We start from the raw sequence: 13,986 nt of genomic DNA, 5'->3' as shown, positions 1-13,986 counted from the left end.
ACTACATCAGTTCCTGATTATTCATGTATCCTTTTACTATAACATGAACTACCTCAAGTTCATACAGAGATACTGTTCAATTTTAGTCTTTCATTAATTTTTTCCCTTAATATTTGACATACTCAGTAAGTGCATATCATTTCTCACTTTCTTTAAAGAAATTTTTTAATATTTTGAAACCTTGTAAGTCTTTTAGGCAGTAAATCTTCCCACATTAACATTAATACCATAACAACAGATTATCTTTGTTTCATATCTCATAATTCTATAAAATACTTTTCTCTTTTCATCTGTAATTAAAAGCTTACTAAATACTTTTGGAACTCTGTCAAAATTAAGTTCTTTGGGCTGCATAGTTTTTTTCCCATCAATAAAATATTTATTTTCACACTTTGCAATAATGGTACGTCACAGTTCACAAAGGTGACACTATCATGATCAATGTTACATGGGATTTCAAGACATAAACTTTTAGAACCAGATACAAGATGAAATAGCTTATTACAACTGTGAAATTCAAACAATTTTCCTTTCATTTTTCTTTGTTTTACAACTAAAGTGCAATAATAATGGTTTAGTAAATGAGAACAAAACTGTACTACTTTCCTCTGGTCACTGGTAATTATTTCCCATACCATAATGGGTAAAAGCTCACTAAATATGTTATATAAAGAAATATTTATGTTCAGGCAGTAAAAGGCAGTAGTTTAATTGAAAAATCTGCCACACTACAAATTCAGTATAGATTGTGGAAGTTTACATCTGAATTTTAAAGAAGTGAAGAATCAGGATGATGGAAAAAATAGATTAAATCAATGAAGGAAGAACTGGCCTTTTTTCCATGAACCTCTATGTCACATCTAGCAAATGATAGACTGCATTGAGAGAAAAAGGTTCTCAATGTGAAATGTTATTCAAAAAGATTTTTAGAAATGTATACTGCATGTTCAGTTATAAAAGACAGTGAACAAGCCAAAGTATGTGTACGGGAAGGTAAACTGCTGGGAAAAAAAAAAAAAATACCCTTTTAGAGGTTTCCAACTCACTCATGATTTATTGTTGCAAAGCACATAAGGAGTAGATGGAATAATTACATCAACATATCAATAACACAAGCAGTTCGGAGACCACGTATCGACTCAGGCTGAAACACCCATATTAGTAGGTGGTGTAGCCTCTAAAGGCAGCAATCCAGGACCTGACTCTGGCATCAATTTGATTGTACATATGGTGAATACTGTGCTGGTACATGTTATCCCATGTTTACTTGACCTGTTCATGTGACTGTCGAGTTGTTGGTTGATGAGTCCATTGGGTCACTTTTTGCCCCGTCTTATCTTCTTGATTGGAGGCACATCTGGAGATTGTGCTGGTCAGGGAAGTTGCCGCACTCCTTGCAGAGCACATTGAGCATCAAAGGCAATGTGTAGATCAACTGCATCCTGTTGAAAACAAAACATCACCTACCCGTTGCAAGAATGACAAAAGATCAGGGCTAACAACATTCTGCATTTAACGAGCACTGGTCAACATTCTTACCAGAAACACCAAAGACATACAACAGTTGCAGGTCATTGCACCACAGACCATGAGGTCAGGGGTGAGGCCAGTATGTTTGGATGAATGCACTCTATGAGGCAGCCCTCACCAGGTCTACATCGTATGCACAGTAAACTATTCCATCTTCCAAGTGATGCTATCATGGGACCAGTTGAGCCATGCATGTCGATGCTGCTGCGTGAGTCGAAGACAGGCTAGAGGGTGTGTGTCCATTGTCCCACTGCTAATAATCAGTTCGCAACAGTTTGTGTTGACGCATCTGGGCTCATGAGACCTCTTATCAGTGCCATGGCAGTTATATGATCTCCCACTGCTGCCTTTACAATATGGCAATCATGGCAGGCGTCTGTGCTGAGTCAATATCCAGAACCTCTCATCTATGGGTGTGAGAATGTCCATGTGTCCACTGACACCAGCATTATTGCACAACTGATGCAGCATGTCCAACTTGTATGGAAATTCTCCAAAGGGATCATCTCACCATTTGGAACGCCACATTTTGACCTCTTTCAAACTCATTCAGTTAGCTGTAGGAAGCAGGAGTGCATCACTGTAGCATGCTTGCTTGGTTGCTTCGCACGTTTGCACCACACTGAGTCTTCTGGCTGTGACATTCTCTGTTAAAGGGTATGGACAGATGGTGTCCTGCTAGCTATGCCACTATGCTATCTGTTGTTGGTGGACAATGTTGAAATGATGTTGTACATCTTCTATCCCCCAGGTGGCATCATCTTTCAAGGTGTACTACTTCTTTTACTGGCTGTGTATATGCTCCATTTGCTTGTCTTATAGTACTGATAAGGTTTCTTTGCAAGATGAATGTATCTGATCTTTTTATATATGTGACAGATGTGTAGATGTATAGACAGAACTTCTACACACAGAGCTAACTGAATAAATTGCTATGGAAGTAATTAAGCATTTAAAGATTAAGAAAGTTCTTGTATGCAACATTATAGAGCCTTATAAAAGCCGAATCAGGTACCAAGAATTTGGAATTTCATAACTGACAATTTTATGAAACTGGTTTTCATCAATCTGAAATTGATAGAAGTCTCTGTATTGGAAGTTTTGTGAATAACTGTTTCTGTATGTTGATGATATTATGCTTGCTACCAATGTGAAAACAAACTCACAGACATTAAGAATACATTGAAAGCTAAATTTTGAACAAGAGATGTTGGTGAACCAAAATACTTCTTGGGAATCAATATACAGAGCCCCAATTGGAAACTATTCCATTATGCAATGTGTTTATCTCCAAAATGTACTGACAAATTTCAACAGGGAAGATTATTAACCCTACAATATGCCAATGGAAATCAGCTCCAGCAATGATTTTAATAAAAATAAGTTTAAAATAAACTATACAGAAAGTCAATAAGTTGTCTTATGTATCCACTAACAGCTACAAGGCTAGACAGTAAACATTGCTTATAGAATAGTTTTTCTGAAGAGGGGGTAATCACATCATTTTGCTCAGACTCTCTAACTTACTCTGCCTGAAAAAAATTAAGATAATTCAAATAGGTACATGAAGTTTCTGTTTCATCATCAGATTTTGGAACTTTTGGACATAAAAATCTTCAGAAATTACTGTTTTTGTGTGTCCCTCTGAGGGATTATAAATGCAGAAAAGAAGAAAATTATCCAGAATCTACTGCTATTTTTTGAATGCATATGAATGCATAATACACATTCATAACTGTGAATTATGTATAAAAATACACCCTTGTGTAGCAGAAAATGAAGTGTAAATGGTAGTGATAACATACTAGATCTTTCTGAGCGAGCAAAGAGTGTCATGACAGATACAGGAATTAATGATCAAAAGATCATTACAGGAAAATTGAAGATTAGATTAGATTAGTACTTGTTCCATAGATCATGAATACAACACTCTGTAATGATGTGGAATGAGTCAGGTTAATAAAAGGTGACTATACAAGATATTATATTATGCAAAATATTACATGACACTTAATTAATTAATTTTTTTGGGGGTGGGGGATAGGGAGGGGGGGCGGGCAATTACCCACTTACTATATCCAAAAATCCATCTAATGAGTAGAAGGAGTTTCCATTCAGAAATTCTTTTAATTTCCTTTCAAATGCTATGTGCCTATCTGTCAGACTTCTGATGCTATTAGGTAAGTGACCAAAGACATTGTGGCAGCATAATTTACCCCCTTCTGAGACAAAGTTAGATTTAACCTTGAGTAGTGAAGATCATCCTTTCTCCTAGTGTTATAGCTATGTACATTCTATTACTTTTGAATTTGTTCGATTGTTTATAACAAATTTCATAAGTGAATAAATATATTGTGAGGCTACAGTGAAGATCCCTAGCTCTTCAAGTAAGTGTCTGCAGGATTATCTTGGATGAGCTCCAGCACGTATACTGATTACACGCTTTTTTGCAAAGAACACTCTATTACTCAATGATGAGTTACCCCAGAATATGATACCATACAAAGGCAGAGAATGAAAATAGGCATGGTAAGCTAATTTACTGAGATCTATATCGCCAAAATTTGCAATGACCCTAATAGAATAAGTAGCTGAACTCAAACGTTTCAGCAGATCTTCAGTATGTTTTTTTCCAGTTCAGCCCCTCATCAATGCATACACCTAGAAATTTTGAAGATTCTACCTTAGCTATCGATTTCTAATCAAAGTCTATATTTATTAATGGTGTCATTCCATTTACTGTGAGGAACTGTATATACCATGTTTTGTCGAAGTTTAATGAGAGCCCATTTGCAGAGAACCACTTAATGATTTTCTGAAAAACATCGTTTACAATTTCATCAGTTAATTCTTGTCTGTTGGGTGTGATAGCTGTACTTATGTCATCAGCAAAAAGTACCAGCTTTGCAGCTTCGTGAATATAGAATGGCAAGTCATTAATATATATTAAGAACAGCAGAGGACCCAAGACCGAATACTGCAATATCCACATAAAAAAAAAAAAAAATTGCAATATAAGGTAGGTTAGGGTGAAAGCACATGTGGGGCAAGAGTACATATCAAGCTTTCAGGTCTCTAGAGCAGAAGTTCACCATTTCCCACCAGGCAGCGCATATGTCATCTCTTCTGGAACCATGTGGTAGTTGGACACTTGCAGCAGCAGAAAATGTGTTAAATCACATTCGTATGCTTTAGATGATTTGTAGTTTTCACTGAGTGCTAGGATAACCTAAAACTATTTAAAAATTTGATAAACTCAGTAGCAGAACTGGCAGCTATAAGCTTCCAATAACTTCCTTCATCTACATGAGTTTAGTTGTGTATATTATTTGTAAATTGCCAAGAAGGAAAACAGTGGAATAGGGTAAAAGTACACAGGTGTGAGAGGGCATAAATTTGCAGTGCATACTTTTACCCCATAAAGAATCTTCCATACAAAGAAATAGTATTGATGCCAGCTGATGTATTGTACCAAGTAAATTAATAAGAGATGGAACAGAACGCCTGTGGTACACAGAACAGGTCAGCACATTCTTGCATAATAATTAAGAAAGCATTCCAGATTCAGAAGAACAAAAAATCTCCAATATTAGCCATGGTTTTTAGATGCCAGAAACTCAGTGCACACTTCAATGTGAGATACATTTAATAGTTTCCATAACAAGGCTCTGTCTTGAAATCTAGCATAAAATCCAAAGATATTCTGGTCCTATGAAAAGCATACCAACGGAAAGACACAATCAATAACTTCAATGCATGATGGCAATGATAATATACTGATGAGAGAGCCACTAATGTAGACTTACTAAACACAATATTATAAAAAACATAGATTGCTACACACTGTATAGAGAAGACATTGAGTAGCAGACAGGCACAGCAAGAAGATTGCTACATATTTGAGCTTTTAGCCAAAAAGACCATCTTCTCAAGTAGAAAACACACACACACACACACACACACACACACACACACACACACACACACACACAATCGCTGTCTCCGGTTGCTGAGGTCGGACTGTGTACAGCAATTGTACATGATGAGAGAAGCAATCTGTGGGTGATGGAGGTAAGGAGCAGATTGGGATGGAGAGGGGGAGCAATAGCAGGGGAGCAATTGCAAGCTCCCACAAGCAGCACTACACCCTTCCTCATCTTTACCCTGCTATCCCTTCCCACCCAAGCATCCTCCTTACCTTAACTGTACCACCCACCATCCACAGTTGCTTCTCTTGCCAGGTGCAGTGCTGTATGCAGTCTGGCCCAAGCATCCAGAGACAGTGGTCATGTTTGATTCGTGTGTTAGTTGTGCATGTGAGTGTGTGAAGTGAATATAAAGGCCTTTCAGCCAAAAGCTCAAATGTATAGCAGTTTTTTTGCTGTGCCTGGTAGTGAGCCAACATTTACTCTGTATTGTGAGTAGGAATCTACCCTTTTCATAATATTGTTATTATGACACCAGCCTAGATTTTCCATTGTTTAGTTAATAAGCACAGCATTCTGAAATTCCTTCACCAAAGAAGGATCCAGTCTAGATTGTATACTAATTAGATTCCTTTCAGACAATGTTGATGTAATGACTTCATATTTAACAACTATATACAACAGCCTCATTCACCAAAAGATCTGTCCATAAGGATGGATCACACAAACATGCAATAAAAGATATGGAAGTAATATGATAAATTATAGACCACTATCACTGACATCAATTTGTAGTAAGATTCTGGAACATGCACTGTGTTACAAATTCATGAAATACCTTTGATGTTGACATACAGTCACCATGGATCCAGAAAAATATTATTCTTGTGAAACACAACAAGCCCTTTTTGCACATGAAGTAATGAGTGCAGTCAAATTCACATGAAGTAATGATTGCAGTCGAGAGGAGATCTCAGGCTGATTCCAAATTTCCAGATTTCCTGACGGCTTTTGATAGCATTCCTCGCATATGACTTTTAACCAAATTGCATCCCTATTGAGTATTGTCTCAGTAGTGCAATGGGATTTATGCTGTCCTGATAGAAAGGTCACTGTTTATAGAAACTGATGAAAACTCATAAAGTGAAACAGAAATGATATCTAGGGTTTTACAAGAAAGTGTTACAGGTCTTCTGTTGTTTTTAATAAATATTAATGATTTAGGGTAGTATCTCAGCAGCTCTATCAGTCTATTTGCTGATGATGTTGTCATTTATCATCTAGTAAAGCCATCAGCAAATCAAAAAATTGTAAAATGATGTAGACAAGTTATCTCTATTATACAAAAAGTGGCAACTGACCCTAAACAATAAAAAGTGTGAGATACTCCAATTTCAGCTAAATGATACACATCACAAATTTCTAAGGTTGTGGTTTCAGCTAAAAAGCTAGAGATTACAATAAGAAATAAATTAAGACCATCATACAGAAAATGTTGTGGAGAAGGCACACCAAAGTCTGCATCTTACTGGCAAACCGTTTAGAAAATGGAACAACTACTATCAACTTGTCTTGCCCTCTTCTGGAGTATTGTTGTGCAATATGGGATCCTTACGAGGTAAGATTAATGGAGAACATAAAAAAAGTTCAAAGAACAAAAGCTCATCAAAAAATAGGAGAGTATCACAGATATGATAAGCACATCTGGGTGGCAAAAAACGAAAGGCGGTCTTCGATGAGATGAGACCCACTCATGAAATTACAATCACCAATTTTCTCCTAGAAATAATGGTCACTTGATAAAATGAGGGAAAACAGAGCTCATACAGTGTAATTTAGGTGTTCATTTTTCCCATGTGCCTTTTGAGAGTAGAACAGTCAAGAAATAGTCTGAACCTGGTTCTTTGAACACTCTGCCAAACACTTAAGAGTAGTCATGTACATGCAGATATGGATATAAGGAGAATTTTGTTTTTTAATATGCTGAAACTGAGGATATAGAAGGTTTGAAAATCGGGACTGAATTTAAAGTTAAACAGATATTCTTAGTTTTGATTTAGAAAGCAGAAAAAATTAAAATAGTGCACATTTTTTATATGACACAAAAAATATCAGCTATGATATTTAACTCACAGGTCTAACAATTAATAGTCATAGCCACATAGTAAAACGAGGATAATGGAATGTAGACGAACTAAGTCGGGTGATGCTGAGGGAATTAGATTGGGAAATGAGACACTTAAAGTAGTAAAGGAGTTTAGCTATTTGGGGAGCAAAATAACTGATGATGGTTGAAGTAGAGAGGATATAAAATGTAGACTGGCAATGGCAAGGAAAGCGTTTCTGAAGAAGAGAAATTTGTTAACATCGAGTGAAACATGGACGATAAATAGTTTGGACAAGAAGAGAATAAAAGCTTTCGAAATGTGGTGCTACAGAAGAATGCTGAAGATTAGATGGCTAGATCACATAACGAATGAGAAGGTACTGAATAGGATTGGGGAGAAGAGGAGTTTGTTGCATCAAGGGATCACAAATTTAGTATTGGAGGACAGAGTGGAGGGTAAAAATCATAGTAGAAGACCAAGAGATGAATACGCTAAGCAGATTCAGAAGGATGTAGGTTGCAGTACGTACTGGGAGATAAAGAAGCTTGCACAGGATAGAGTAGCATGGAGAGCTGCATCAAACCAGTCTCAGAACTGAAGACCACAACAACAACAGCCACATAGGGGTACCCTGGTGTAACTTGGTAACTTTCATGTTAACAAATGACTGCCAGAGATAACACAAGCAGTACGTGATGAGAAACAAGAAATTCACTCTTGGCTGAGGACCTAAGCCTAGACCATATGATTTGTAATCGGGTAATTACCCACTTAGATGTCAAGTTGCAAAAATGGGGCATCTAACCATAATACCTTTACTTATTACAAATACAGTAGCCTTAGAAAAAATGTTCCTCTTTGTAATTTGTAAAGTATACCATGAAATGCAGTGTGAAAGACCCTTCACACAATTTTATCAAAGGAGCACCTCCTGATTCGGTGATTCAGCTGTGATCCCCTTGTCGCACACAAGAAAACACTAACTGTAGGGGGTTATGAGCACATTTTACAGCACTGTGTACTGTCTACAGCACACAAACAGTTTGAAGACAATGATAGTTTGATCAGCACTCTTGTCATAAAGCAGCATCTGTGAGGCAATGCTCAGAGGACTATAATTGCCTAAAATGTACTGGCCTGCCCAGAATTCCACACTGAACCCAATGGAACACTTTTGGGATGTGTTGGAACATGCCGACCCAAATGTCCAACACCACTAGTTTGAGTTTTGGCTTTTGAGGAAGAATGAACTACCATTTCTCCACAGACATTCAGAGACTTCATTGAAAGTGTCCTCGACAAAGTTCAGGACACACCATATTAATATCCACTAATAGGAGTCTGGATATATTTAATCCAATAATGTGTATGTGTCATGTTATTCTTTTTTTCATTTTTTCATTCATGTGTAGAAATGCTGAGTTTTATAGTCAAATACAGTTATCAGACTGTCTTCCAGTTCCATACGAAAACTTTAAATCTTAATACTGACATCAAAATGTTTTAAACAAATTGAAGGGGATAGAAATTCTAGCGGCTAGTCCCTCTTTATATGGTATTGTTGTGGCAATACATCAGCTATTAGGGAAAAAGTGAACGTTTACAACTTGCAAATTGAGATATTTCATATTTGGATGTAAGGATGAGAGAATGGAAAATTTAATTGAACATAGCTCCCTGGAGATACTGACAAGTATTACAGAAGTTGCTCATGCAGAGTCTTCAGCAGTCATCTGTCTCATAGACAAATAGCTCTCCAGAAGCGATAGAAGTGCTTTTAACAAAAACCATAAAAGAACTGCATTCAATGATACTTCATTGAGGCATTAATACAACAAAAGACAGTTATCACACAATATGTTTCTGTGATTTGAACCTTTTAGAGAAAGGTATTGTGAGGAAAAGCTTGACGCTTAGGGTGAGTTACAAACGAAACCAGATCTTCTTCTGTCAAGGTAGCATACTAATGATCATTACAATGCAATATATGTTTCCAAAATTTAACATTTTTTTCCAAATTTTAGTTCTTATGAAAGAAATTTTAAAAACCTGTGCATTGTCTGACCACCAAGTTATCCACTGATTTCACCCAATAAAATCTCAGTTGGCTTTCCCATTCAAATTCCTGTTCATCCATAATGCTGAAACAAATTAAATACTTCTATTATTTTTATATGGTAACATTTAATTGTGATTTTAGATAGAAGAAGAATTTTCTTAGCTTACCTGTCTCTTACAAATGTTTCAATGATATCACGTGCATGAACATCAATAATGAGCACAGTATTGAATTTCTTGCGATCATTTTTGGACAAATTTCCCCTGACTCTGACAACCAATTCATCAAGCTGCCTATTTTGTTGTTCAAGATACTCCTTCATTGACCTCTTTTTACCCTGTTAAAGAGCAACTGAAGGTTTCATTACATTGAATTAATCATAGATCTACCACAGCATTTATTGATGCTGTGGCATGTCCAAGAGTAAAAACATGACTAAATAAATTTTAGAGCATTCAAATCAAGCAAACATATGGGTAGACAAGAATGAGAAAAAGCAATAGGAAATTTATGGAAGAAAGCTTTCCATGCCAAAATTAGAGACACAAAACTAATTTGTAGAAAACAAGCCCTGATTATGAATAGGTTTTGTCTTATAATGTGTGAAAATTTAGATTCTGGCAAAGAAGATGTTGTTCCCATTGCTTTTTAACTCTAAATAGATATTTTATAAATGTTAAGAATACAGGTTTTCTCAGAAAACTTCATTCATGAAATCTCCTTCAGTTACTTGCCAAGTAAGCATGTTGTTTTAAAGCATCAGTTTGGTAAGTTATCTACTCATCAGCTCCAGATAAAATGCCAAGTTTCTGCAAAATCTACTCTTATATGTGTTGTAGAATACACTCCTTCCTGTACCAATTATAGATCAGATATAAGTGTTTGTCTTAGATGGTTTTTGTGCCTGAGAAAGTGGGCAGTGCAGAATCCAGTTACGACATGATGTACTCGATCAAGCAGATTACTAGAAAGTGATGAGCTTCTGTTGACTTGAATAAAGAAGTCAGCAGTAAGTCACCCATTCTAAATGCAAAGTAAATATATGCTTCTTACATAATGAGAGATGAACACTGTAATGAGGAGATGAAGAGAAATATTGTTTGCTCAGCCTTAATAAACAGAAAGGAATGTTAGTCATGGTTCACACTTGTAATTTGCTATTGACATTCATGTTTATCCACTACTAAATAAACATAATTTCACTGATATAATTTCGCTGACTCAACTCTTGATATACAGGGTGTCCCAGCTACCTTGACCACCCAAAATATCTCTGGAACAATAACAGCTATTGGAAAACGACTTTCACCGGTATCAATGTAGGGCTGGGGCCCATGAATGTACATATTTGGAAGCATTCTAAAACGAAAGCATATGTGTTTTTTAACACAAAATTATGTTTTTTTAATGGACCTCCTATATTTTTTCTTCAGCAATCCACAGCATGACAAAGCACATACACAATGGCGTTGATTGCATAGCAATATTCCCATTACATCCCGAGATATTGAGACACGAAGTTGATGCTTTAAACACCCGACAGAGGTTCTCTTTGCCGACGAGGCATCATTCTCCAACAAAGGAATTGTCAATATGAGGAATATGCATTACTGGTCCGCAGATAATCCAAAGTGGCTCCATCAGGTAGAGCATCAACGTCCGTGGAAAGTTAATGTTTGGTGTGGGATTATTGGAGATACCATTATCGGACCTTTCATTATAAATGGCATCCAAAATGGCAGACAATACTCCAGATTTATGTGACACAATCTTCCTGTTCTCTTGGACACCATACCTCTGAACCAGAGAATGGTCGTGTGGTATCAGCATGACAGATGCCCTGCACATAACGCCTTAGGAGCACGACGACTTCTGAACCGTAAGTTCCCTGGTAGGTGGACTGGACGAGGTGGCCCATTAAGGTGGCCTGCCCGATTTCCGGACCTTACACCGCTGGATTATTTTCTTTGGGGGGCAGTGAAGGATGCTGTTTACCAACATGAACCAACAACACCAGATGACATGAAGCAATGCATTATTGATGCTTGTACCTCGAAGAGGAAACAGTAGCACGAAGAAGGGCATCCTTCATCCGCAGAGTGACCATATGTATGCAAGCCAATGGGCATCACTTTGAGCATGAGATGTGAACGCTATGTTTAGTATGTAGTGCTCGTACCACAGTGGAAGTTTCAACAAAGGACCATTTTACCCAGTGATGTTAAGAAACATTTGTTTGCAACAATTTGTCATTTAGAACATTAGATAAACATAACATTGATAATTATGTGGTAATAAAAGAAATTGGTTAAACATGTTTACATTCGTCTTCTATGTCATACCTGAACTTCCCAAATCAAAACAGTTTTACCTTAACAACGGTAAAACTTTTAGTCCACTTGCTCATTTCACTAAAACCATCAACATGAATTTTACTATTACGAGTAAATGATTAACTGTCACTTGCGCTAGATCTACATAAAAGTAAAGTTTTAACATTGAACGGCATTACCTTTTTAGTAATGGATTAAAGATAAGCGAAGTTAACTTTGTGACTAACCTTGTGGTACACAGGTATGTTACAGAACCGCATCACCCCTAGCCTATGGGATAAATACCTGCTGGAATGTACGACGTTAATGCAGGATGGCAACACAGCGTATTATTCGTTTTGAACCTCTTGATACATATGGAAGTGGGATTACGCATATCAATCACATCGCGATTACGGGCAGCATGGGGTTCACGCCTGAGCCTCAGGACGTGCGCTAGCAGTGCATGTCAGGTGTTTCAAGCATCCACTTCACGTCTGAATATCTCGGGATGTAATGGGAATATTGCGATGCAATCAACGCCACTGTGTATGTGCTTTGTCATGCTATGCATTGCAGAAGAAAAAATATAGGAGGTCGATTTAAAAAAACATAAGTTTGTGTTAAAAAACACATATGCTTTCGTTTTAGAATGTTTCCAAATATGTACATTTGTGGGCCCCAGCCCTACATTGATACCGGTGAAAGTCGTTTTCCAATAGCTGTTATTTTTCCAGAGATATTTTGGGTGGACAAGATAGCTGGGACACCCTGTATATAAGCTTTCAGTTATTTCTAAGGAATTTTTTTTCTAAAATTTTTATCAGTCTCCAGTATCCCTATTGACATCCAGCACTCTCATTTTTATTACTATTTTTTTACATTAAATTTTTTATATAGTATATTTTGAAATGTAGCACACTCTTAACATAAAATATGAAGCACGGTTTTTTGGGAAGTACCATTCTGGAACAAATATAAGACAAGTAAATTTTTCTTAGCTCTTTATTTTTACATGAAAGCCTCTACTTTAATTTACTTTTCTATGTAAATCCCATCAATATTAAGGCACTTATAATATCATACAACCAGCTTTGGATACCACCCTCACAGAAATCTACCCAATGATTAGACAACAATTGCAAATTGCCTTTAAGAACACATGATAGTCACTGCGTGTTGTATCAAGAAGGTTGATCAAATTGTATCCAGCCAAAGGATCCAATCAGCTCTAGAGGTCAATTGGTTGTGTGTGGATGGGCACTGTCAAGACACAAAACAATCTTCTTATTCGACATGTGAATTGGGACTACCTTCCCATACCTATCTGAAATTCTTTCCTCATGTCATCATCCTCTGAAGAGATATGAACTGTGCAGTCATGTGGCACCACATATTCTCGAAAATTTACCTCTCCCCCTATTTCTGAAAAGCTACAATGTTAATTCATTATAATCATTTAAAATGTGACTCTACTTGAAATGTAATTTAAATTGTTCACTGCAAATACATAGAAATTGTGTATGAAATTAAGTAAACTTTTCCAAACTGAATGTCAGAACATGAAGGGCAATGTATGGCTTATATTTTTATGTAAGTAACTAAAATCATCTCATGAGTTTTAATTGTTATTTTGTAATCTTACATTCAATAATGTCTTTGCTTGTTTACTTTTATATAAAAGAAGGTGGGACATGAGTCACAAGTCAGTCTGCATCATTACCTTTCAGAATCTGTTTGTGTGAGAGTCTTTCAGAGGCTGTCAGACAGCCAATGTATGTTTCAGCTATGTACTTATAATCAGTCACAATATATGTTGTATTTAAAAATTAGTACAACAGCAACACAAGATTCCAGGACTTTCTGAAGCAACAGCCCCCAAGGATATCAAAGCTGAGTGTCTCATCATATGGAGCAGCTACGTTATTATGTGAATTTTCATTCACTGTGATTAAAAATTTCTTCTTTCTCTCATCTTTGTACTTGTGAATAGTGGAGGTCCAAACTATTAATCTGCTATGATGATATGACCGAGAATTCACTATTACCAC

General features: G+C 36.6%; 1 protein-coding gene across 1 annotated transcript in view; it reads right to left on the bottom strand.

The window, feature by feature from the left end:
- LOC126273341 (dynein axonemal heavy chain 10) overlaps positions 1-13,986 on the bottom strand; it is a 1,458,287-nt gene that overhangs the window by 660,524 nt on the left and 783,777 nt on the right. Inside the window, exons 108-109 of the mRNA XM_049976887.1 lie at positions 9,791-9,960; positions 9,614-9,705 (exon numbers count right to left, since the gene is read on the bottom strand). Of these exons, the coding sequence (XP_049832844.1) occupies positions 9,614-9,705; positions 9,791-9,960 (262 nt within the window). The remainder of the gene's footprint in view (positions 1-9,613; positions 9,706-9,790; positions 9,961-13,986) is intronic.

Source organism: Schistocerca gregaria, chromosome 5 (assembly GCF_023897955.1).
Source record: "Schistocerca gregaria isolate iqSchGreg1 chromosome 5, iqSchGreg1.2, whole genome shotgun sequence".
NCBI classification, from domain to species: Eukaryota; Metazoa; Arthropoda; class Insecta; order Orthoptera; family Acrididae; genus Schistocerca; species Schistocerca gregaria.
The sequence above is the reverse complement of the archived record's forward strand: the minus strand, read 5'-3'. Positions and strand labels throughout refer to the sequence as shown.